At 48.4% G+C, this 24,159-nt stretch overlaps 5 protein-coding genes and 2 pseudogenes across 5 annotated transcripts; 5 read left to right on the top strand and 2 right to left on the bottom strand.

The window, feature by feature from the left end:
• Positions 1 to 248: 248 nt before the first annotated feature.
• SAPIO_CDS2785 (uncharacterized protein) lies at positions 249 to 2,001 on the top strand (the record flags this gene model as incomplete). The annotated part of the gene is made up of 7 exons (XM_016785719.1): positions 249 to 345; positions 427 to 605; positions 666 to 781; positions 842 to 1,462; positions 1,522 to 1,583; positions 1,639 to 1,760; positions 1,834 to 2,001. The coding sequence occupies 7 exons, from the start codon at positions 249 to 251 to the stop codon at positions 1,999 to 2,001; spliced, it is 1,365 nt and encodes a 454-aa protein (XP_016644501.1).
• Positions 2,002 to 2,458: 457 nt separating this feature from the next.
• Positions 2,459 to 3,629, top strand: SAPIO_CDS2784 (uncharacterized protein; the record flags this gene model as incomplete). The annotated part of the gene is made up of 3 exons (XM_016785718.1): positions 2,459 to 2,910; positions 3,020 to 3,350; positions 3,402 to 3,629. The coding sequence occupies 3 exons, from the start codon at positions 2,459 to 2,461 to the stop codon at positions 3,627 to 3,629; spliced, it is 1,011 nt and encodes a 336-aa protein (XP_016644500.1).
• Positions 3,630 to 4,403: 774 nt separating this feature from the next.
• SAPIO_CDS2783 (uncharacterized protein) lies at positions 4,404 to 5,710 on the top strand (the record flags this gene model as incomplete). The annotated part of the gene is made up of 4 exons (XM_016785717.1): positions 4,404 to 4,803; positions 4,855 to 4,947; positions 5,014 to 5,183; positions 5,240 to 5,710. The coding sequence occupies 4 exons, from the start codon at positions 4,404 to 4,406 to the stop codon at positions 5,708 to 5,710; spliced, it is 1,134 nt and encodes a 377-aa protein (XP_016644499.1).
• A 160-nt stretch (positions 5,711 to 5,870) lies between these two features.
• SAPIO_CDS2782 lies at positions 5,871 to 6,422 on the bottom strand (annotated as a pseudogene; the record flags this gene model as incomplete).
• Positions 6,423 to 12,644: 6,222 nt separating this feature from the next.
• On the top strand, positions 12,645 to 13,471 carry SAPIO_CDS2781 (uncharacterized protein; the record flags this gene model as incomplete). The annotated part of the gene is made up of 4 exons (XM_016785716.1): positions 12,645 to 12,710; positions 12,807 to 12,996; positions 13,063 to 13,331; positions 13,409 to 13,471. 4 exons carry the CDS (start codon positions 12,645 to 12,647, stop codon positions 13,469 to 13,471), a joined length of 588 nt encoding a protein of 195 aa, XP_016644498.1.
• A 1,176-nt stretch (positions 13,472 to 14,647) lies between these two features.
• On the bottom strand, positions 14,648 to 16,165 carry SAPIO_CDS2780 (annotated as a pseudogene; the record flags this gene model as incomplete).
• A 4,823-nt stretch (positions 16,166 to 20,988) lies between these two features.
• SAPIO_CDS2779 (uncharacterized protein) lies at positions 20,989 to 21,863 on the top strand (the record flags this gene model as incomplete). The annotated part of the gene is made up of 3 exons (XM_016785715.1): positions 20,989 to 21,006; positions 21,454 to 21,695; positions 21,854 to 21,863. 3 exons carry the CDS (start codon positions 20,989 to 20,991, stop codon positions 21,861 to 21,863), a joined length of 270 nt encoding a protein of 89 aa, XP_016644497.1.
• Between the last annotated feature and the right edge of the window lie 2,296 nt (positions 21,864 to 24,159).

The raw sequence follows: 24,159 nt of genomic DNA, 5'->3' as shown, positions 1-24,159 counted from the left end.
GTCGATGTTTCCCCCCCAGGAGAGCCTGTTGATCGACCCGGTTTGATCACGTGATCTCCTGTCATTGTCGTGCCTGCCTTGAACTTTTAGCAGCTCCTCACTGCACGACTTGAACACGTCCTGACCTTGACTTGAGCCCGGCTGCCACCTTTCCCTGGATACGAATGAGTTGCCTAGGCGGCTGGCGCCTCTTTGCCGTTTATACATCGAGCATCCGACTAGGTAGCCGTGCGCTGCTCCCGAGAACCATGTCATCGACCGGTCCATCGAACACATCGAAGCGAGGTCCAGATGCGCCCGTCTCCCCGCCGCCCTTGAAGCGGAGACTACAGAGTGGGACAACCAGTATGTTACCATTCAATTTTCGGAATCTTGGCTGCTTTTATTCGGATACAGAGTGGGTGATGTCTAATAGGTGCCTTCTAGAATCTGCTGTCGCGAACTTTTTCACCCCTACCTCCCAGAAACCGAAAGACAAGACGATCTGGACCGAACGGGCGCCGGACGATGATACTCCTGCAACACTTCTTGTTGGCCGATACCAACCGGATAAAAAGGAGGCGGAGCCGCTCTCTAAGAGGAGGAAGATAGCAGCCTTTGACCTTGTGTGTTGCGCTAAGTGTCTCGGCTTGTGTCCGTCATTTTGACTAACGGTGCGGGAGTAGGATTCAACGTTGATTGTCCCTGCGTCGGGCAAGAAACATGCTGATAGCGCGGCGGATTGGAAGTGGTGGCATAACACCGTACCAACTAAGCTCAAGGCGCTATACGAAGACGACGGGTAAGCGCCCCAACAGACAAGACAAGCGAATGGCATCACCCCTCTGATACCCGCTCGTAGTTACCGCGTCATAATAATTTCGAACCAGGGCGGGCTAAAACTACACCATGACCCGAAATCTAAAGCCCCCAAATCACATTCTACGACACGAGTAACCGCGTTCAAGCAAAAATGTAGCGCAGTGCTTAGCCATTTAGATATTCCCACGACCGTTTACGCAGCTACTGGCAAAGACCTGTATAGGAAGCCTCGGACGGGGATGTGGACTGAAATGTGCGATGATTATGATCTCACTCCACAAGACATCGATCTCGAGCACAGCTTCTTCGTGGGAGATGCCGGCGGGAGGATCGCGGACGTAAAAGGCGGTGACAAAATTCTTGCGACGGTCAAGGATTTCAGTTGCAGCGACCGCAACTTTGCTCACAATATCGGTCTTCCGTTCCTCACGCCAGAGGAATTCTTCCTGGGACTCCAGCCGAGAGATTTCCACCGAGAATTCGACCTGGCCCATTTCCCATTCCCAGAGGAAGCAGCGGAGGACATGCCTATGTTCGAGAAGAAGAACAAGCTAGATCTCGTCGTGTTTTGTGGACCACCCGGCGCGGGGAAGAGCACATTCTATCAACGGTACTTGGAACCGTTGGGTTATAGGAGGGTCAATCAGGACACGCTGAAAACGTAAGAGTTGCCTGGCCACAAGTTCCCGTCGCGGTCTGGGTGCTGACAACATGGTTTAGGCGTGACAAGTGTGTCCAGGCCGCTCAGAATCTACTTGGGGAGGGTGATTCGGTAGTGATAGGTATGGGGTATCATCTCCAGGCTCCCGACTTAGGTTCCCTGACATTTTCTCCTAGATAACACGAATCCCGACCCCGATACAAGAGCTGTGTGGGTGGGACTGGCAAAGAAGTTCAAGGTGCCTGTGCGGTGTGTCTGGTTCAAGACACCGCCGCATATCTGCGAGCACAATGACGCCGTGAGGGCGATGAATAAATCGGTTAGCTTCCCACTCGTCTGGCGTCTCAAATTCTTATGCTGACCCTCTTTAGATGAATCCCGAAAGGCGTGAGGCGTTACCCAAGCTAGCTTTCAACTCATTCATGTCTAGATTCAAACAGCCGCAGGAGAAGGAAGGGTTCGAAGACATCGTCGAGGTTGAATTTCGCTTTCGCGGGACGAAGGATGAGCATGAAATTTGGGCTAGATATTGGTTGTAGCTTCGGTCGTTGGATTTGGAATTCATTAGAACGGGGGATTTATACGTTATCACGAATCTATGGGCCAAAGGCCACCTTTGCTGTCATCATCAGCAGTAACAAGCTAAATTTAGAGATCCAGGGCGGCCCAAATTTACTGGGTCATCCCCCTGAGCTGCACGTGACGGTATCCGCTTTTCAGTGCTTTCCTACCGAGCGCTGTTCACTCAATGTACCATCCCGAAGCTTCATCGGAGCTTTGCACACTTCTTCTCTCCAGTCCGCAAGCTAAGCGAGAGGAGAGCTCAGGATATTCGGAGCCTTCTGTCAGGAAACCCCGTTACACCCTGCTTATTTCCATATCGGAAACTTCACTACTAACTGCTCATTTTGGCATTATTATCCCCGCCCTCTATTTTGACCTACCCTCCAGAGGCATTCCTCGAACGCGCGCCAGGTCTCTTTCGCACCGGCCAGGATGTACGAGCTCTCCCTCCTCGCAATCGTCGCAGAAAAGGACGTCCCACGAGCTTGTAATGTCCTCTCCGGACTCTGCGCCCAAGAACCCTGGGAAAGCATCCACCATGTACACTTCTTCCGCGGCCCTGGTCGTCCAAGCGGCATGTCCAACCCCTCGCCCACCCCCACTCAGCAACAGAAGGACATCCCCGCGTTATGGAAGGAGTTGGACCAGGCTCTTAGCCGGCAGTCGTACCATATGCAGGTTCGATACGAGGTGTCCAGGGGAGATTTCGGGAGCGGGAACACGGTGGATTTCAACGCCGCGCCTGGGGTCCTGAGGTGGACAGACTTTCCGGAACCGCCTGCGATAGTGGCGTCGCAGGAGAAAGGATTGATTACGCAGAGGAAAAAGATTGAGATTTGGGGGCAGAAGAATCTTTATAACGTACTGATGGGGAAGCAATATCGGTAAGGGGTTCCTTCATCCTGGTTCTTTTCTAACCTGAAATTCGAGAAGCTTGGATTCTCTGGGGATCGGCTGCTCTTCCTGGATAACAAATTTGCTGATTGTATCCAGCCTCGTGTCCGATCAAATCGAACACAGTTACCAGTTCTTCCGCGACGAGGTAGAATTTTCTCTCCACTCTTACTCATACACTCAACCCCTACCCCAGCACCCCGCGGCCATCCATCCCGCGAATCCCTTGCCTCCATGGGACAGTCTCGTCAATGTCGATGACACACATCACTGGATGCTGCAGGTAAAGCTGCATGTCATCCAAGACAACAAACCCGACGAGGTGCGAAAGGCCCAAGAACAGCTCATCGGCATCAAGAAGGAGCTCGAGGGTATTTTCCTATTCGAAGTCGTTGACCGGGGGTATTACGACTCGCGTGTTCCGCTGGAGGTCCAAAGCGTGCCGGCTCCCTTGCCCCAGGTTGTCCGTGCCAGTGACTAGAATGCTACTGGCGACGGGCTTACGCCAGAGGGCGGAGGTGACAAGATACCTGGTGATTCGCTCAAAAAGGACGACGATGATGATGATGACGATGATGTCTCGGATGAGGAGTTCTTGAGGCGCCTTGACGGTGTGCCCTCGCTTGACGAGGGGGACTGGAGCGCTGCAAGTGTTGCTTTAACGAGCACCGATGATACCAGCACAACCGACGACAGCAGCGCTTCCTGAGTGGCCGAGTCAGAGAAGTGCCACTGCATACGGCATACGGTATACGGCTTACGGCATACATTGGCGCAGACACTGGAGCTGTGTGGTTATGACTCTAGAGCTGCCCTGAAACAGAGCGAGCGCCTGTGGCCTCAAACTGGAGAAAGGTGCTAGGTGACGCTCTTGCATTGATTGGGAGGTTTACAGGATTGAAAGCGTTGTTTTAGCCCAGGTCATTAAATGGAGTTTGTGCAGAGAAAATCATCAATTGGAGGGGTTCTCGGAGCTTAACCAGGCCATTGAACAGCTTTTTATAATCACAACAGCCTAAGAAAACAGTCAAATCTTATCATCGAGAATTCCTGCTTCAAGAAGCGCGTCTATGCAGCCTGAAGCATCTTCTGTGCTTCCTGCTTTAACCTACTGTACCTGATGCGGGCGTCCTCGCAGGGAGGCTGCAAAACCTACCCCACCACCGTGTTGTCGGACATAAGCAATCAAGAATCAATACATCAGTTTTTAGACTTCTCGAGTTGTCCTACTAAGATGGATAATAATTATTCTGAATTAATGATTAATAACATTACAATTTTGGAAATAAACATTTCAATAAATATTAGAAAAAAAAAAAAAGTTAATGAACTTGTTTTAACCTGGAAATCTTGACGTTTCTCGACTTACTCAGCTGGCGACTGGGCATCCCACGAGCCGGTCCTCTCTCTTCATTTCTCCCCTATCTGTGAGACGATCCGTCCCCGCGTGCGTGATCAACAGTCGACTTACTTCGACTTCGACATGAGCAGATTCAGGTGGGACATCCAAGCGGGAGATCATCGCCACCATTGGCATCAGGCATATCTCGAATCAATCATCCAGTTCCAGTCGACAACACCATTGTCCGCATCGGAGCGCACCCAAGCCAGTTCAAAGTTCCGTAGTATCATCGACCACTTTGAAGCGGCAAATCCAGGCCTGGGCGGCCAGCCGTACAACCCCCTGAGGCTTGTGCAACTCACGTATGAGTACGCACGGTCAGAAGAGTCCCGGGACGTATTTCTCCAGGCATTTTTTCAAACGGCGAACATTGCGATCGATGATGATGCTTTTGACTTGAGTGAGAGAGACCTTGAGGCTTCTGTGGCCTTGGCAGTCTCCGAGTTTGCGGATTTTCTCGTTGACAGCTTCTTCCTACCTTGTATGTGTCCGCTAGCCTTGCATCTGCCCGTTGCTGACAATGGTCTCTTAGTGAGAGCATCGACGAAGCAGACGCCACAGCCCTCTCCAGCAATCCACTCTGCAATTCAACGAGCCCAGGGCGGTGGTGTGCAAGACTTCGTAGGTACGCCGGGGCGCCTGTCAGAATTACGTGGAGAATGTCTTGTCCGCGATGGCTTTCGATGTGTAGTCAGTCGTCAGTTTGACCGGAAGGAATTTCTGAGGAGGTATCAGCAAGATGGAGCAGCGGCCGTAGACGACGATGGGGACCTCCTTCAAAACGAGCCCAATCTCACAAGTCTCGAAGTAGCGCATATCATGCCCCACTCCCTGACGCAACCAGAGGCAGATGGCAGTTTGGTGTGTCTACATGATGCCCGTTCGAGTTGCCACTTGCTAAATCATCTCATCTCTAGCATCCCTTTAAACAGGCAGCGCTTGACATACTTAACATGTTCGACCACGGCGTCCTTCATCTTATCGAGGGCGAAAATGTCGACAAGCCACGCAACGCGCTCTCTCTCAGCCATGACGTGCATGAGCTCTTCGGCGAGTTCGAGATTTTTTTCCAGCCTGTCCCAGACACGCCTCACACGTATCGTATCGACACATTTCAGCCGCCACCTGTGCTACGAAATTTTCTGCCAACTACACGAACGCTTACTCTCGCGGAAAACTGGACCATAGACCCGCCTTCCCGACGGTTGCTAGAGCTTCATAACTCTATTGCACAAATCCTTCACCTTTCCGCGGCTGGCGCCTACATAGATAAAGTGCTCGACGACTTGGATAAGAGGGTGGCCGCCTCTGATGGGACGACGGAATTGGGCCATCTCGTGGCTCTTAGACTGGGCGGTTGGTTAGATGGAAGCATCCGTGCTTCTTAGAAAGACAGGTCCCCTTGTAACAGCTTGCCGTGAGGTAGAATCAAGAGCAGCCGGACCAGGCATATGGCCTATTATTTCAGTATCACCTTAAAAACTCTTCACTGACGCGGCTAGATCACCTCTTAAACTGATAGTAGACGCCATATTCCTCAACCTCTAGCTACTCGTTGGACTTGACCTTGTATGTCGTGAGAATTATCCCTGATTTCTCCAGTTGCCGAACACTCACAAGCTCAAGTTTCGTTCCGACCATTCCATCTCTCGCCGGAGCATCAGATACCATCTTGATCCCTCCTCTCAAAAGTATAGGCATGACGGCTGCCTCGATCGTGTCAACAAGTCCCGCGTCGAGACAGGCCCCCAACAGCTGACCGCCTCCAAACAGCCAGATATCCTTGCCCTCTTGTTCCTTGAGCTTTTTAATTTCTGAAATGAAATCACGGCCGAGGATGGTCACCTCAGGGTAAGCTGCAGGATCCGCCGACTGGGAAACCACGAGCACCCTGCCCTTGGGTTGATTGCGCAGAGGATTGGCGTCCCCTTGAGCCTTCATGACGTCGTAACTTATGCGGCCCATGATGAAGGTGTCGAACTGTGAATAGAGGTCGTCGAAATCAATGGATGGGTCATCGGTGATCCATGTCGTTGAGTGGTCTTCTGGGCCAATATAGCCATCAAGGGAAATGGCGACGTTGTAGCGGATGGGACGCATTGTTTGCAGAGGTGATATATAGCCGTAGGGCTTTACAGACACTGGCAGAGCGCGAGGTGAAATAAATCTGAATTGCAAAAGGCCAAGAGTGAGAGTGAGAGGGGAGCACGGTGAATCTGATAATACGAGTCCAGGTACAATGGATCCCATATAAATTAGTATGGGTCTGCCGGTATCTATTTCTCCATTTAAGTATCAACGTGCATTTACCACCAGCATGCCGCTTTTACTAGACTAGACAAGACCAGGCGAATATGAACGTATATAAAATTCAATACGACTGTTAAAGGTCGCTCTAATAGCGGGAGGCTCTCTTTTCGTCCGGATCGTTGCGAGCGTCATCTCCGAGCAGTTCCGAGAGACTGCTTTGTATATACTTTGTGTAGTGCTCGTACTCGACCTCTGGGTTACGAAGGTCCGAATTTTCTTTCCCATAACCCGCACATATTATTATTATTAAGAGTCTTATTAGGCGTTAATCGAGCCCGACGTCTGTCTCGTGCTCTCCGAATACGTACATAACCTTGATAACATCCGAACCATACTATTGGAGGGGGAAGGGAAGTGGTGGTGACAGGCCGCGGAAGGGGATTCGTACTTCGTGCTACACGACAGGACGCTTTCCCTCCACTTCGGTCAAGTGACTCATTTCTTGCTGATCACTCGTCTCGTTCAACAACTTTAAGCTTTACTTTCCAGTGTAGAGAAGACCAGAAAGAGCGCAAGCGAGGCTATCGTACATCTGGGGATCTTGCCGCTATTCAAACCTATTGGGGATCTCCTTTGGCCCTAGTCAGAGGAAGCTTCTGTTGTTTTTCGATTCGCGTCTATCATCAGAGCTGCCAACGTCTCAACTTCGACAACACCCTCGGGAGAGGGGAGATCGAATGCCCTGATATCCTGACAAGAAAGGAGCGGAGGATCCATGTCCCACGTCGATTCTACTTCACCTAAGTATCCATATAAGCAAAAGAAATCTGTGAAGACACAGGATCACTACTGTGGATTCTGCTCATTCTCCGGAAAGGGCCCGCAGACGTGCGAGTATTGCAATCCGTCAGATTCATGACATTGTCCACCTCACTTGGGGCACGACGATCCTCGTTCGGACTCAAAGGATGCGGAAAAGTCGAAGCCTTCATTACCAGTCAAGGGCAAACCCATCTCCTCAGCGAAGAATTATCAAGTCGGCGAAAGAGAAGGCAGCGAAGAACCTCCCGAGGAACCTAAGATAGAAAGGATCCCCAAGGCACTAACCCAGATTAAACCGGCGATCAATGAAGGATATAGTCTTGCTGACGATGCGGAGTTGACGTTTTCTTCGAAACGAGCGTCGCCAAGAGGACATATTGGATGTGACGGGACCCCAGACCGGAAAGAAGTTGCGGATCTTATTCGCAGGGGGATTATTCGGAGAGGCGATGACGAGGGAGAGGACATTGGGATGAATTGCCTCCCGGCGCCGGAAACTCCATACACACTTCGGTATCGTCCGAAAGGGTCTCGGCGGAAGGCTTCGTCAGGGCCCAGCCTGGAAGACTCGTACTTCTGGGACTTTGATGGCGTGTCCTTCTCGGGCGATGACGATGAATTGCCAGCACTGTGTATGGCCTGGAGCGAGATTTCATCAATGCATGACGGAGTCTCAGTATCCAACTCTTCATGGGTTGACATTGATTAGGGCCATTTCTATGGGGTTGGCATAGTGCCCAAAGATAGGGGCAGCCGTTGATTGACTGAGATGGAGAAGATTCTGCACTTCGAGAGTCAGATTTCGGTGGCACATTTTAGTTCGATGAAAAGTCATGTAGAACTGGAGATGGAGTGGCACCTCGCGGCAAAGGAAACAGAGGAAGAGGTCGAACTCGGGCCTCTGGTCGCAGAGTTGGACTGGTAAGGAAGTGAGCGATGGAGTATTCCGTTTAGAGAGGAAGGGGGTCTAAGGCGTTCAGCAGGTGCAACGTTTTGATTATCTGATGATCAGATAAGATTGACATATCATGTTATTGCCTCCGTTGGTTCTACGTACGTAGTGTGCACCCTTAGCTTCCCGTCTATGTTTTCCCACCTACATAGCCTGGAGAGTGGAGCAATGCCAACTCTGGGAGAGAGATCCGTTTGGCTGTCCTTCTTAAAATATCGTTTGCATGGGGCCAAGTTCAGCCAGGTTGTGGAGGGGGTAAAGGCATCAGCTGTCTGTCGAACTTTTGCAGAGTCAGTGTGCGTGTTTTGGTGATTCATTCCTGAGTCGTCTGGGGGGCTTTTCGAGAAGGCTAGATGGAACCTAATCTGATAAACGTGAAGACAGAGTATATACCTTGGAACGAGGGCCGATCGGTCAGTTAGAGGAATAGATGTGGATAGGACCTCGCAACACTGTAACCCATTTCCGATCCACTGGCTTGGCGTGTCCTCGAGAAGGCAGGATATGATGTTCTCTGTCTTCAGTCACATTAGCTGAGGAATACAGACTGCCCAAAGCTGGAACTATTGACATAAAAGAGAGGGGTCTTGTAGGTTCCGATGAGGTCCACAAGTGATCTCGTATTTGGCCCCGGCCTAAGCTGGTGAGGAAAGAAGACAAGCCGTTTGATAGCGTTCTAGGGATAGGCTCGTTGCCCATGCCCACGCGTGGAGGACCCATCATCCTACACAACGGGCCCTCTCTCGCATCTCAGCCAACATCCATCATATTTCGCCAATAGTTCATCCCCAGGAGATTAGCAAGAGAGCTGGGTATGTCCGCAAGTCCGAGTTCGCTCGAAGACCGACCGAACCAACCGACAAGTTGACAAGGATGCGATATAGCAGATGATGTCCGCAGTTGGTTGCCCGAGGAGGCGCACCGTCCCGTCGCGTAAATCTCAGGATCAAGAAACCCCGGCCGAACAACCACCAGGATAGAAGCAAAAATGTCAATAAAAGGGGCGAGTGCAAATTAATTCATGCCAAAGGCTTGGGGAGGAAAGCGCGCCGCATGCAGCCCTGTCTGAATAAGACGGAACGGAATCTACACTATAGCGTAGGCTACCAATGGCATCGATATCAAGATCCCGACCAAAGCACAGGCGGTAGCGGGTAGTAGCGTCAAGTGCGATACCCAAACATAGAGATGATGTATAAGTACATGTATGAGGTCACTTTCTATATGAGGTTAATTAACGTCGCTTTCGTCTTTGAGAATGGACATGGGTTGGTCTGGGCAAGTCCCCACCGAAGGGAAAAAATTGATGTCGACCGAGGCTCTTGGAGGGTCGGAAGTAATTCCACTGGAACATTGAAGCTGCCGAAAATCGGCGAAGGAGGTACTTTCATACGAAGGACGACGCTAGACCAAATTTGAGAGAGAACAAGGGCAGCTTCCACTTCGGTTAAGCAGTGTGAATTACGGCGAGGCAGGGAGACCGGGGGGTGGAAGGCGAGATTATCTCCAGGTAGGATTCTCTTGGGTGCAAAGTGTGGGACGGGATGGGACACCCTGAATGTGGCGTTCCAAGACAAAGAGAGTTGAAGGTTTGTCGATCGACTTGTGGGACGAAGGAGCAGAGAGCTTCGCGGATGAGAAAATCGAAAATGGAAACAATACCGAGGTACGAAGTACTTCGTACTTTGTGAAAATCCTGATGGCTTGCAGGACAAGGGCAGAGCAGGGATCTGTTATCAATCCCATCTAATCTCCCACCGGCCGACGTTCTCCGCTCTTCGCTCTCCGCTCTCCGCTCTCCACACCCATCGACCGAGCGGTAGGATTTGTGATCGCGAGTTACACAACCCAGTAGGTCATGGGTAAGATGGCAGGAAGTACGAGGAAATGCAACATTGCAACCATCCAGAATAACCGCTGGCCTCCACTCGTTTCCCTGCATTGATCAGAGCTCTTGGGATGGCTGGAAAATGTGTGATTGATGTGCCTGAGATTACGCATTAGATTGGCCCTGGGCTTGGCCCACGCCAACGTGGGGTGACCCAGCACCACACCGGCGGATGGTCGGGTCTGGTTTTCATGAGGTATCTGTACCAGTGGTGGTCGGTGCCAGCGTGGGAATCAAGCAAGACGCCCAGATCAGTGGACAGCACAGGTGACTCTCTGTTATACGGTTACGGTATGACACCGTACGGAGTAGTATTTGGACGACGAAGTATTGATTTTCTAGTCAAGAACCCCCCAAGTCTCGTGCATATACGAATCACTCGGATCCATGTCCTCGGATTTTGCGGCATGACTTACAACCCACAACTCGCGACCCGACTCACCATCAACCATCAAACAATCAATCCCCATGGAGTAGCATACACTACATCGAGAGCGGGGAGGAAATCGAGGAGCAGAGTAGGTCAGTTCGAAATATGGAACATCGGGTGTGCGATCACTTTTGCCCAATTCAACATTCGGGGCCGATTGCACGATTGGATCAAGAACATGCCCGGCCTTTCAATGGGGCGGAACACTCCATCAAGATGTGCATTGATCAATCGATTGATTAATCCTGGCTTGCTTCGTAGTGAGCGGTGTTGTTTGCTGGCTGGTGGATCAGCCTTCTGTTCAGTGTGGGCGGGTTTACTGATCAGTGTACACTACGACGTACTTCAATTATACACCATCCAGCATCGCTCCAAGCTAAAATCTGGTCCGGCAATATGCGAAATTGTGGTTATGTCCTAGCAGTGTTGTGTACTACCTTGAGTGTGGATATCAACGAAGTAGGTAGTGTCGAAGAAAATTTGATCTCTCTGTACTCCGCAAGACCACCCAACTTAATTTTTGTCCTTCGTTTGAGAGTTTGGGGTCTCGGAGGGAGAGCAGAGAGTTCTAACCTACGAGGAAGCTGGCACAACGTCATCGGGTCTTCAATGTTGGTCGGACTCTGTTGTGGCCTTGCAAAATCCAACCCTTGTTTTTTGGTCAGTGTGGTGTTCGTGTTCATGGTTCGGTTGTTGGTCAATGAGCTTCCATTTCCGTCACGGCAGAGGCAGATCTCCGCTGTCGGACCCATCTGCCCATAAGGTCTACGAAATACCCCTCGAATCAGGCCTGCCGGGGTGCCGGACAATAGTGTACCAAGCATGTACGTACTTCGTAGTGTACTTTGTCTCTGAACAGAAAAAAAATTTCTCCTAGAAAGACATGGTGCAGTTCCACTAACAAGGAGTTTAGGGCGGGAACATTCCGGACTCGTGCCAGTCTCGTCTCCAGGGATCGTCCAAGACCAACGTGGTGAGCCCGAAGTGCCGCCCACATCGCCCGCCACAAGCCCCATATCCTAGCTCTGCTGTGTAACGAATGTGATATATCCGGATGAATTGGAATCGCAAGGATCGATCTAACACCGGAGGTGAACGACGCGCGTTCCTGCGCAAATGTTGCTCGGGGACAACTGAAGGACGCCAAGTCCCGTCTGCTGTTCGAATTTTTGCCACCAATTTCCACATCAGAGAAGCAGGTCCCGGATACGGCTAGCACCAGCGGACCTCTCGAATCGCCGGCGTGGGTTGGCGTGCGAAGCCGGTGCGTATCGACCTCATTGACTAGGGGCCGACGTCCATTCTGGGAAGTGTGCGACAGGGATTACCTGGACTCGTGAGACAATAGATTATCTGATGATCTGATAACCTAAAATTACCATCTGTGCTGCGGGCCCCCAATCCGGGTTGACGCCTCACATCTCCACTCCTCCCACTCCCACCTCCCACACCTTCCACATTGCCCGTCGCTGCCGAGAACTTTGTGAGCAGAGGTAGTGTGCTTCGTACATTTGACACCACACCCATCTCGATTTTCTCCTGTGCTGCACGCTACTGTTAGTGTTTATGCTGGTTGGGTCGAGAAGGGCTCCCTCCTGGCCCAACGCGGGGCATGTCGACAAGGAATAGGAAATGAAGGTGGATGGGAATAGATCATGGCAGCCAACAGGAGACCGTGGGTACAGGTACACGCACAGCTGTTAGCGTGGTGTACACTCGCTCCCGTTCCCGGTTTCCTTTTACGAAATATTAGCTCCGCTCGACCTGCGAGAGGTGCAAAGGGCAGCCAGGGGTGACAGACTGCGCATATATCTGGAGCGATCCCTTCCCCATTCCGAACCACTTAGCTCTCTTTCTCCCCCTCATCAACCCACCGCAACTGCAGCTTACATTCGCTAAGAACCGTGTCCTCGAGACGAGATTTTCCAGTCGTTCAATACACTCGCTATTTCCAAGCTTCAACGACCTCCAACAATCAAAATGAAGACCGCTACCTTCGCTGCTATCACCATGGCCTCGGTCGCCGCCGCGATCCCCATGTGTGCCGTATGTTTTATCTCTTCTTTGCGATCTGCTTCTCATGAGAGGGTAGTTTATATTATCGTCTCGACTAGGATACACTAACATGCCACGGCCCTACAGATCAACTGCTTCACGAACGTCATCACTGAACACCCCCCTCTTGACTGCACTGAGCCCGACATGTACCACTGCTTCTGCAAGATGCCCTCGCTTCAGCAGTACTTCTTGGAGTGCTCGTACAGCTCTGGCACCTGCGCCACTGAGGCCGAGGGTGCCGAGGCCGTTGCCTTCGGTGTTGACCTTTGCTCTCGTGAGTTCCGTTCGACACCCTCACAACGTAGTTTACTTTGGATTCATTAGCTCACGATCCTCTTAGAGCTCGGTCTCCCCATCACCATCGACACCAAGCCTCCCACCAAGCCCACCAGCACTCCCCCTACGGAGCCCACCACTCAGCCCCCTGCCGAGACCACCGGATCTGAGCCCGAGCCCACCGAGTCCAAGGACCCCGAGCCCGAACCCACTGCCAGCGACGACACCAGCGTTGAGCCCACCGGCTCTGCCTCCGCTAGCGCCTCTGGCACCGGCTCCGGCCCCGTCCCCAGCGGCACCTCCGGCTCTGATACCCCCGTCATTGTCAATGCTGTATGTGATCAATTGTGTTTCTAATGTTAAATCCTAGTCCGGAAGTGCGAAGCTAACGTTTTCTTTCCCCTTTCTAGGCCAACGGCAAGGCTGTCTCTGGCCTCCTTGCTGCTGCCGGTCTCGTTGCCGCTCTTATCTAATTGCAACTTCTGATGTCCACGATACCTTAATTTAATGTTTGTCGTGGGCGTTATGTCCTAGTGCATACCGCTCGCGATAAATGGCCCCCGTGTTGTAACAATAACCAGTCCTCTTGGGTCAGGGACGGGAACGCAAGGTCCCCGGTTCGGGAAGGATATTTAATACTAATTGTGTCAATATCCTAGCAGCTTCTGTCAATATCACTAGGATGTCTACGCAGTGTGGATGTTTATGAGTTTAAGTTGTGAATCACTGTCCCGTTTCGATCCTCTTTGTGATGTAGTGTGTGGGCAATGTTCTCGTACAGTTTGCCGAGTCGTTTGTAGTGAAGTGGATAAACTATCAGGCAGAACTTAGCTTCCATGCCCAGTCTCCAGGTCTACTCAATCCTCGGTTCTTTCCGGGTGCCCGATTGTTGTTTCAATATTTTCCTCCAGCGATTATTGTCTTCCAACAGCCTCTCGCCCGGGAGCTCAGCAGCGACCAGGCCCGACAAAAAAAGGCCTCCGGTTTCGTTTCCTTTTATCGCAAACGAATGGCCATTATCTTTCAACTAGTTAGTGACCCTCGCACTCCGTTTATTCTCCGCCTACTTTCCGTGAGCACCATCTTCTACGTCAACTGAATCCTTGTCCTCTCGGAGCCCTCTTCTCCCGGATTGACTCTGAGATCGCCGATGGAAAACTTTCTGTCTGATTCTTTACCTCAATGTTGACAGTTCTTCGAAGGATGTGACGGGAGTATTAAATGTATTTGATCTAGTCCAACAGAAAAATATAATTATAACAGTCGTGATCAGCGAGAGGAAGATCACGATTGGCCCTAACCTTAATCTTGCGAGTAAATATCAAAACTCCATGAATGACCGAAATGTACAAATGAAAATGAATATGAGCCAAGACTGCCACAAAATGAAAAAAAGAAAATACCATCTGCCTCAATGATACCTTGCGGAATACCTTCTGAGCTTTCTCATCCTTCCCCCTCGAACGTTTCCGCGCCCAATGCTACCGAGATGGATATCTTTCCAGCAGATGAATCCATGATGCAAATACAAATTGACCCAAGTAATCCCAAGAAACCATGACCGATATGCTAACCTTGTGTCCCCCTTACCTTATCCCCCCTTATGCCCCCTTCTGCCCCCTTCTGCTCCTCAAACGAACCGGTTAAATCTAAACAACACTTCCTTCGCGTCTCGCCTCCTCCTCTCTCGCTGCCTTCTTTCCACGCCTCTTCAGGCCTCCCTTCATGATGGCCTTGATCTTAATTTTGGCTCTTCTGACCAACTCCATCAAGCGATGAAGCCAGGTTGCTGCGATCTGACCCTCCAGCTGACTGATCTGTTCCAGTAGTCCGGGGACCTGCGCAGCGAGTTCCTCGTATGCCTTTGCCGTCTGAAGTTCCGTTTCGAGATGCGATCGTTCGTTATCGGCTTCGTCCAGTTTCCTCTCGAGGGCGACAACTCGCTCCCTTAGATCTCGGTTCTGGGTGTCAAGCTTATCGTTCTCGGTCTGCGACTCGGCCAGCCTTCCGCCAACCTCTGCGAGCTCTCTCTTTACATCCTCGCCCTGTCGCTCCGCGGTTTGAACAACAATTTCTAGTTCACGTAGTCTTCGCAAGAGTTCGGCATTGTCCTGGTTCATCTTGACGTTTTCGTAGTCGGCGCTGGCGAGTTTGTCCTGGGTTGATTTTAATTCGAATTGCAGGGAGTCTCCGCGCTTCTCGGCGCTGCCCAAAATCTTCTGGAGTTCGCGGAGCTTCTCCTCGAGTGCAGAGTTGTCGAGTCGGACCTGGTCGTTGGTAGAGGATGATCGGTGAAGCTTCTCCAAGGCGGTGCTTAATTCGGTCTGAAGCTTGTTGCTGTTCTCGCTGGCGGCGTTGAGGGCTCCCTGCAGGGTATCCAGCTGCTCGAGAAGTCGCGATACTTCCAAGCGGAGCCTGTCGTTTTCGGCTTTCTGTGTGAGGGCGTTCTCTTGCGACGTTCCGAGTTCCGTTCGGAGACGAGCACTGTTCTCCTCCGCGGACTCGAGGGAAGACTGGAACTCGCTGAGCTTTCCCTGGAGAACGGCAATCTCGCCACGGCATACAGCGTTCTCCTGGCTCAGCCTGGCAAGGTCGCCCTGCACGGTTTCGAGTTCGGTGCGCAGATCACTGCTGTTCTTTTCCGCGGCGTCCAGAGCCTCCTTCAAGCCCTCTCGCTCATGCAGGAGCCCCAAGTTCTCGGCCCGCATCTTGGTGTTCTTGTCGACGGCTTCCATGAGCCGATTCTGGACATCTTCAAACTCGGCACCGGATTCGATGAGGGCCAGTTCGAGTTGGTCGAGATAGACGTTCTTCTTCACGACGAGCGCATCTCGTTCCTCGCTTGCCTGAGCCGCGGCGTTGGTGTAGTGCTCGCCGGCCCTCTTCACGACGTCCATCCATCTCGCGACGGTTTCTTCCCTCTGGTTCTGGTGGTAGTAGTTGCAGAGGCAGAGACCTGCCAGGCGTCGTAGGTCTGTTGCCATGACTGCCGAGGGGGCCATATGGGCCATTGTGGAGAGGAGGGTGCGGGCTTCATCGGAATCGCGGTTGTCGATCGTCCAGTTACACCTAGCGTTGTATCGTGTGCGGCCGAGGCATCGGAGGGCACCGGAAGTGTTGTAGCCCTCGACCTGGAGGAGTTGACCGGGGTCCCAGTATTCGGGCATGGCGACTGGCGCGATGTGTGAAAAGTGTGAAGGGTGAATGGTGAAGGTATTGGTTGGAAAAAGCGGTGAAAAATATCCAAAAAAGAACCAGACCTATCTATGAGAGCCGGTATTAATGCTGCGTTTGGCCGGTTGCCTGTTCTAGTGTTATCTTTTGTTTGTTGATTTGGTGCTGGTGAAAATGGTCTTGAATTTTGGCTGAAAACCCCAGGCCTTATATCGTTCGGAGTTTGCATGGTGACTTCATCTTGGTAGCAAAAGGAATTCGACGTTGGACTTCTTGCGATCGCACTGACCGCTGCAAAACCAACAAGTCGTCCCGATGCATTGGACGTTGTTTCGGCGTCTCAGGCCACGCCGTGTCATGCCCTCCATCTTGGTTGGTGCACACCTTCGCTTGGCCGCTACGTAAGGGTCTACATTCGACGGCCTTGGCTGCCCGAAAAGAGGACAAAAATTCGAATTTTAGGCCTGACTCAGATTTACTTAGGCACGGGGTATTGATTTGTCTCGATTCCGTGTGCCTTCGCTGCGTTGATTTGGTCTTGGTTTCTTCGTTTGTGGAAAGCCGAAAAAGCGGCCCGACCCTCGGGTTGGGCCCCGGACCCATACGTGTGCTTGAATGGACCTTGAATGGACCAACGCCGTTCCGCCAACCAAGACGAGTGGACCCGGTGTGTGCTGTATGGGAACCCTGTCATTGCCTGGCACTACTGGTCATGAGATGTCGTGTGAGCCACTACCCCAAACAGGGTCTTAGGAGCGGCGCTCGGGCAAGGGTTCGTTAGCAATGTTGACGAAGACTCGGTTGCCTGCCCCGGGATATCCACATTCAGCTTGTTTGGCTCGACATCAGTGGCCCGGGGAACATTCCACGGGAATATTTAGCATCCGGATCTTGGGAAGCCCTAATTTTTTCTTTTTCAATTTGTCCCCGTTGAGCCACGGCTATTAATCCATCCATCCTATCGGAGCGAAAAGTCGTGGTCAAGGGACATGCTGGCAGCGTCATGCAGCACTAGACCATTGTTCTCGTCGATCCACGACTGCCACACCAGACCTCGGCGATGGATCTGATCTCTAAGTCCTTGTTCCTCGGCGTGTGTCGGCCCATCACTCGACCCAAGTTATTATTAGGCACAGTTGGAAGCTAGGTTAGCACCGCATTGGGCAGCAGATACATGGAGCGAATAAACAAATGGCAAAATGGCTTATTTGCATGTGAGAAAATAGCAGGGAATTGGCCACTCTGATTCATTGGCCTTTAGCGAAGGGTTGTGAGAAGTTGGCCATGTGTTCCATAGGACATATGATGCGCGTGGTAATTATGAAAGGGTATACATCCTGGATGTTGATACATGGGTGGATAGGTTTGCATTCATCTTCCATCTACATGGAGCAACTGGTTCTCTACCTGTGATGGGGGAATATCTAAGTTACACCATCGAGGCACTCGCATAGAGGCATGGGATAGCCGGAGACTATTATGACAGATTGCAGACGCTTTATTCGAGTGAAATACTTACCGCAGACTGGGACCACTCCCTCAGATATCCAACAGCCGGTTCCTAGCAAATGGTAGCAAGTGGCAAGCTCGAGTGACTTTGATCGCCATGTGCATAACCTCGATTCCAGCTTTTCGTAAGTGCCCTTCCTGCTGATATCCTACTAACTGTTCAGGGAGCAGAGCAGAGAAAAAGCCCCATAGCAAAAATGAAGTCTAGATAGCAAAGAACAATAATGTTGGGGCCCTCGGCGAGAGGTCTTCACCGGCAATCTTTACCCTCTGAACCTTAATATGAGGCAGAGGCAGAGAGCCAAGGGCCAATGCGCCCTCGGGCCTGCATTAATCGATGAGACGGAAGCTTCCTCCACCTTTGAGACACATAGGTAAGGTTAGGTCTCCGCACAAGGACTGGAGCGCTTGCGGCCCCTCGGATCCATCACCTCAGTTTCTCGGGCTGTTGTAACTGTTGTCGGTTTTGGTTTATGCCGTTATGCCTCCATTGGCTTGGAGTTCATAATCGGCCAAGGCGCCAGGTGAGATTATCCATGTTCACGACATCGGTTGCCTAGACCGGGCACTTCTCATTTCCGTAATAGCCAGAAACACCTGTTACTTCGCTAGGTCGAACCTACGCAGCTAATCGACTCGCACAGAATCAAGGAATGCGGTTTCGCCAGGGTAAACAAGGCTAGGTGATGGCGAGGACACCTGAACAAAAGCGGTATATAAGTTTCATCCAGCATTACCTTTGTAGAATGGGAAAAGTCTTAATCACACCTCTTAACTTAGCGGCCGTTGTGAGATCAGCTGGGCTGCAGGCCCGACTGCGAGTTTCATCGAATCCCGTTTTGTCTCTTCCGAGTCATTTGCCCGCTTTGAAAAACCAAGGCCATGTCCATTACATCAGCTTGGATGCAGGGAAAATCGAGTGTAGTTATCGATCTTTTCGTGCAGCTCTGACGAGACTATGTGTAGCCTTTCTGTATGTTCAGCCGTCGTCTCCGTGAGGGAAAGAATCAATTCCAGATAGCTGAAAAGCATGCATGCACATCACGGCCTTTTGGCCGTCTTTCCCGCCAACACTCCATTTGCGCGGCTCAGCAGCACCTTCGCGTAACTTTTCCTGTTCGGGACGCCAATATTTCTATGCAGGCGATGAGACAGCATCATCCTGTTTTTAACCCTCCGGGCTCTGTGTTAGCGGACTCGGAGCGTTCGATATATAAATTGGTGGACGAGTTTTCAAAGTTAGTTGGAGGACGCGTTTCTAGTCTCATGCCACTCCTGGGAATCCTTATCAACTGGGATTCCTATTCTCTTCGGAAGTAGCCCATATAAGCGTCGTTCTCTGATTCTCATCTATCTTAATATGAAGCTCTCGTCAATCCTGCTTGTTGGTGCTTTCTTTGTTGGCTCTTCCTCCGCCTATAGGATTAGCCTCTACAGCGAGGACAACTACCAAGGCATTCAGGGTACTTTCGTCACTTCTGGTACCCACAATGCCAACTTCACCGTCAAGTCATGGATCTGGGAGTCGACCAATGATGGCTGCTGTATTGTCTTCTGCAAAGGAGGCGCGGTAAGAAGCCCCGGATTTGCCAAATGAGAAAGAGAGATGAGAGAGAATACAACTGACACATTGCGAAGAACGTTGGACGATACTGTGGAAGCACAAGTAAGAGTGTCTCTAGTGCCGGGGTGACCAAGGTTGTTATTGGATGTGGCTCGGATGTTCTCAACTGTTAGGTGGATGACTGGATCAAATGCCGACAATTAGAATTTGGATATATGGGCTGGATTTCAAGATCATCTTCATCCTCTCAGGTTTGATGCAAGATATCCCTTTCCGGGGGTGTGACATTGAGACATAAAATATCGATGAAAACGAGGATTATCTAGATTCTGCCAAATCCGTCGTTCGTTCGCGTCGGCGCTGTGCTTTGCAAATCTCTAGCCATTCTATACAGATACAGGTTGTCTATTTCTACAGACCTAGAATCTATAACAGTTGCCGGAGAGAAATAGACCACGCAATTTTGAAACATAACTTATACGTCAGTTTCCGGAGTACAATCTATTTATGTTCAACGCTAAGCCCTCTGCTTACCAAGTAGCCGAATAGACTAGCTCGTTCACTATATGCCAAAGATCCGCCTTTGGAGGGCTCTCCTTCCCACTATGCCAACCCAAACTGGCCACTGAGGGTAAACATGTGCGGGCGGCGGCGAATGAAAGTTATTGCTTCGCAGCACGCCCTGTCCATCCATGATTCAGTCACGAAGCGGGCTTTAGCTTTCCTATCATACCATAGCGTCACGACTTTGGGCAGGAAGGATTATCTCTCCGCCTTGGTCCGCGGGGAATCAGGATCATAAGCACCGGGACCTGGCTGATGGCGGCCCCGGCCGATACACACCGGACAAGATTCGAGGACACCTGCGCAGTGCCCTACTGGTTGACGTTGAGGTCGGTAAGGAGGGTGCCACGCATTTGCCCTCTTTGTAAGTCTAGGAATGAAATTGCGTACTCTTAGGAGGATAGGGAGTGTAGCCGCTGATATGAGATGAAAAAGCACTCGAGGGTAAGGTGGAAGTTCCGGTCACACTCACAACGGTGCCAGGGACTACCAAGAAACGCGGCTTCTCTAGAGCGAGTGCAAGGGAGAGACGGCATGACATGGCGCATTGGGTCACAACGAGCTTTTGGCCTGTGGCGCCAACATCCACGAGCCGGTACGCCATACAATTCGCTGTGCTACCTAAGGCGCAGTTTCTGCAGCAGTGGAGGATATTTGGGGTTTGGCCAATGGCAATGCCCTAGGTCTTTCCCAGCCCGCAGCGCATCCTGCACACTTTACATGGTACGCGCATGGGTGTGAGGGGTCGCGGTGCCACCCAATTACGGGATGAGAAAAGCCTAGCTGGTGACGTTCGTGACCGCTGGGGGCGGGTCGAGCCCGCATCTTGCGCTGCGGCCATTCTCATTTCGCGGGCTAGCAGTGACTTAGGAGATTCTCCGCGGCCGACCCTGCCTCCTTGTGTCTATTGCTTCCGCAAACGTTCCGCTCATTGCATTTCACAGGCTAGTCTAACATTGTACGATTTTCTCGAATGCCTACCTAACACAGCTTGTGGCTCTTTGCTTTTTCATTTGTACTGTCGATTAAGCCCCGAAAAGAGGGGACTTGAGAGCTTCGGTGTGACAGTCGGTCTCGACTCTCGAGATTGTCGCAGACCGAAGGGGCTGCTGGATTTAACAACAACGGAACGTGAAGTTCGTTTGCTTTATCTGTCGCAATATAGAGGACAATGGAACCATGGAATTTCGCGATCAGGTAAAACAAGACCCCAAAGTCCAGACTTGGCATCGACTTCATGCCCTCCTAGAATCCATTTCTGACTCGACCCAAATGCGTTCATTTGTTTTCGTCCCAGTACCAATTATCCCTCGGGAATCCGGTCCCGGGCTCTGGCTCTGTAGAGCCTTCACAGCAAGCTCTAGTAGCGCAGTCCTCGTTCCTTGGCCGGGACGCACACCCGTGTCCACGCCTTCGCCAGTCTGCACTGAGCCTCCTCCGCAGCCGGTTTCAACTCCTTCGCAGGGGAGGCCTGCGCGTCGGGGCCGATGACCCGAGGGGCCCGTTGGGTCTGCACCTTTGTTTCCAACCATCAGAGCCCGAGGTTGATTTTGTCTTTGTTCGACTTCCCCGGCCCCTACCTCTTTGCTTCGATACTCTGCGACGTCGGATACGGGGACGTTTCTGACAAGGGAGTTGCCACAGATCCACGGCTTGAACGCGGGCTCGCGGAAGACGTGGAGCTACTCAGAGGACCCGCGGTCCTTTTGGCCCGCCGAGTGGCTGCCGCAAGAGCGCGGTTTCCGCAAGGGCCGCATCCACACGTTCGGCTACGACCCGGACTTCGCCAAGGACCGCAAGAGCGCCCTCACGATCCACGACTTTGGCCCGGCGCTGGTGGCGGGCCTGGCGAATTCATCTCATCTCAGAAGGAACCCAAACGTTAAGTCTTTTCTACCTTGGCCCACAATCCAACAGATTTACTTCTTCTTTTGTTCTCTCCTTTTTCCTATCTTCTCTCTTTCACCTCTCCCTCTAGCTTTCCTCTTTTCTTCTTTAAGGGTATAGTATTGACACTAGCAAGTATAGACATCCATCGTTCTAGTAGCCCGTAGCATGGGAGGCCTAATAGCCAAACAGGTAAGGTCGAGTCCACGATCCGTGTTGAAACGTATTCCGGGGTGATGAAGAGAAGGATAAAAGTAGAGGGTCATGGACATAACACACAGAGAGCAGTGAGTGTTTTCGTATACCTAAAGCGTGATTACATACTATTGGAAGATTATAACCTTTTTAAGTCCAGAAGGAACAATCATTCTTACATTAATTATAGAAAAATTAGTTTAGAAAAACATTTCTACTTATACCTACTATCTCCTTTCCAGTTCCATTTCTAAAAAGACATACTATATAAATTTCTTCTTCTCAAATATACTAGGAAAGGTAAAAAGATACTATTTCTTCTATCTAATCATTCTACTATACCTAATATCAGCAAAAGCCCCTTTTTCTATAATATTTTACTTATTTTTAAGATATTAAAAATATTATATTAATTAATATAATATTTTCCTTTTTAAAAATTATTAATTTAATAAAAAGTTATCTAAATTAACTAAGCTAAACCCTTTCTTATTTTACTATTATTATAATCCTAATACTAGCCTATTAATAATATTAAATAGATATAACTAGTAATAGAATTAAGGTAGTTATCTATTAATAGTAGAGTAAGATAGTTAAGTAATATTTATAAGATATAGGTAAGAAGTATATATTTAAGTATAGGGGTATAATTATACTTAAATTAACTACTAAAAAGTCTTAAAAGATAAACTAGATATATAATAGATTTTATAGCTTATATAGATATTTCCTTTTTAAGCTCTCCTAAAGTTAGTTATATTCTTAATTAACTAATTAGTTAGTTATAAGTATAATTACTTTATTAAATTTCTATTTAACTAATTAATTAGATTTAGTTCTATCTAACTTCTTTATTATATAATTTCTTATTCTATAGTATTATACTACTTCCCTATAACCTAATTATAGCTATATTATAATATAATTCTCCCCCTCCCTTAGTTTTTATCTTTAAAGACCTATTAATTATAATAATCTTATTTTCTTTTCTTTTCCTTAATAAGTTTTCTTCTTTCTTTCTCTTAACTATATCTAATTATATTTCTAAGTCTTATTCCCCTAATATAGTTATCTTTAAAATTAATTATAATTATCTTATTTAAGTAGTTAATAATATTCTTTTCTAATAATATCTTTTTAAAATATTTAAATATATTTCCTATTATAATATATAAGTTCCTTAAAATTATATTATCTATAAGAAATAGTTTTAGTATAATTTATATATTTATCTAAAATATATTAATTATAATATTAGTAATATTACTAATTCTATATATAAGTTTTCTAATCTTTCCTTTTTATTTTTTAGTTTTAATATTACTTTATTTAGTTAATTATTTAGAATAAGAATAATCTTACTTAGAATAAGAAAAATATAAAATAGAAAAGGTTTTTAAGAAAGTTATTAATATTTAATAAGCTATACTTTCCTAAATCTATTAGTTATATTAGGAGGAGGAATTATATAAAAAATAGGCTTTAGAGGTTATTTGTCTAGGGATAGAGTAGGTTACTAAGGAGGATACTACTAAGAATATTATATCTATTATTCCTAAGTTAAAGATTAATTAGAGCTTGCTCCTAGATCTATTATTATTAGATTTTTTAATTTCTTTAAATATTTTTAGTAGAATATAGTAAGAAATTACTAGCTTTCTATTAAATATTTAATAAGTTTTTAAGTATTTTTATTATATTTAAAATTTTTCTATTTAACTAAATATTTAATTTTCTTATTATTATTATTTATTAAATTAAAAATTTTCTTAGTATCTTAAATATCTTTTTTAGGTTTAATTATAATAGACTTTTCTATAGGTATATTACTATATATTAGTTTAAAAAGTACTATATAGAAAATTAAATATTTTTTTATTTCTTTTAGTAATTTTAGTTTATAGTTAATTTTTAAAACTTTTTATTTAATTAAAAATAATTTTAATTTCTTATAATTTAGTTTATTATTTAGTTATATAGTTTTAATTTAAAAGTCTTTAGTTTCTAGTTTCTTTTATAGTAACTAGATTTTATTTCCCCTTTTAAAAGTTAGTTTTTTAATTTATTTTTAGTTTATATAGTATTTTATTTATTACTAGATAAATTATAATTTTTCTATTAATTATTTATAAAGTTTTTTTATTTTATCTATTATAAGGATAGCTTATTTTATTTAAGTTTTAATCTCTATTAATATAAATCTAGCTTAAAATTTAATATTATAATTAATATAAAATAGTAATATCTTTATACTTTCTAATATAT

This window comes from Scedosporium apiospermum, assembly GCF_000732125.1.
Source record: "Scedosporium apiospermum strain IHEM 14462 chromosome Unknown SEQ_SAPIO_0087, whole genome shotgun sequence".
NCBI lineage: Eukaryota > Fungi > Ascomycota > Sordariomycetes > Microascales > Microascaceae > Scedosporium > Scedosporium apiospermum.
The sequence above is the reverse complement of the archived record's forward strand: the minus strand, read 5'-3'. Positions and strand labels throughout refer to the sequence as shown.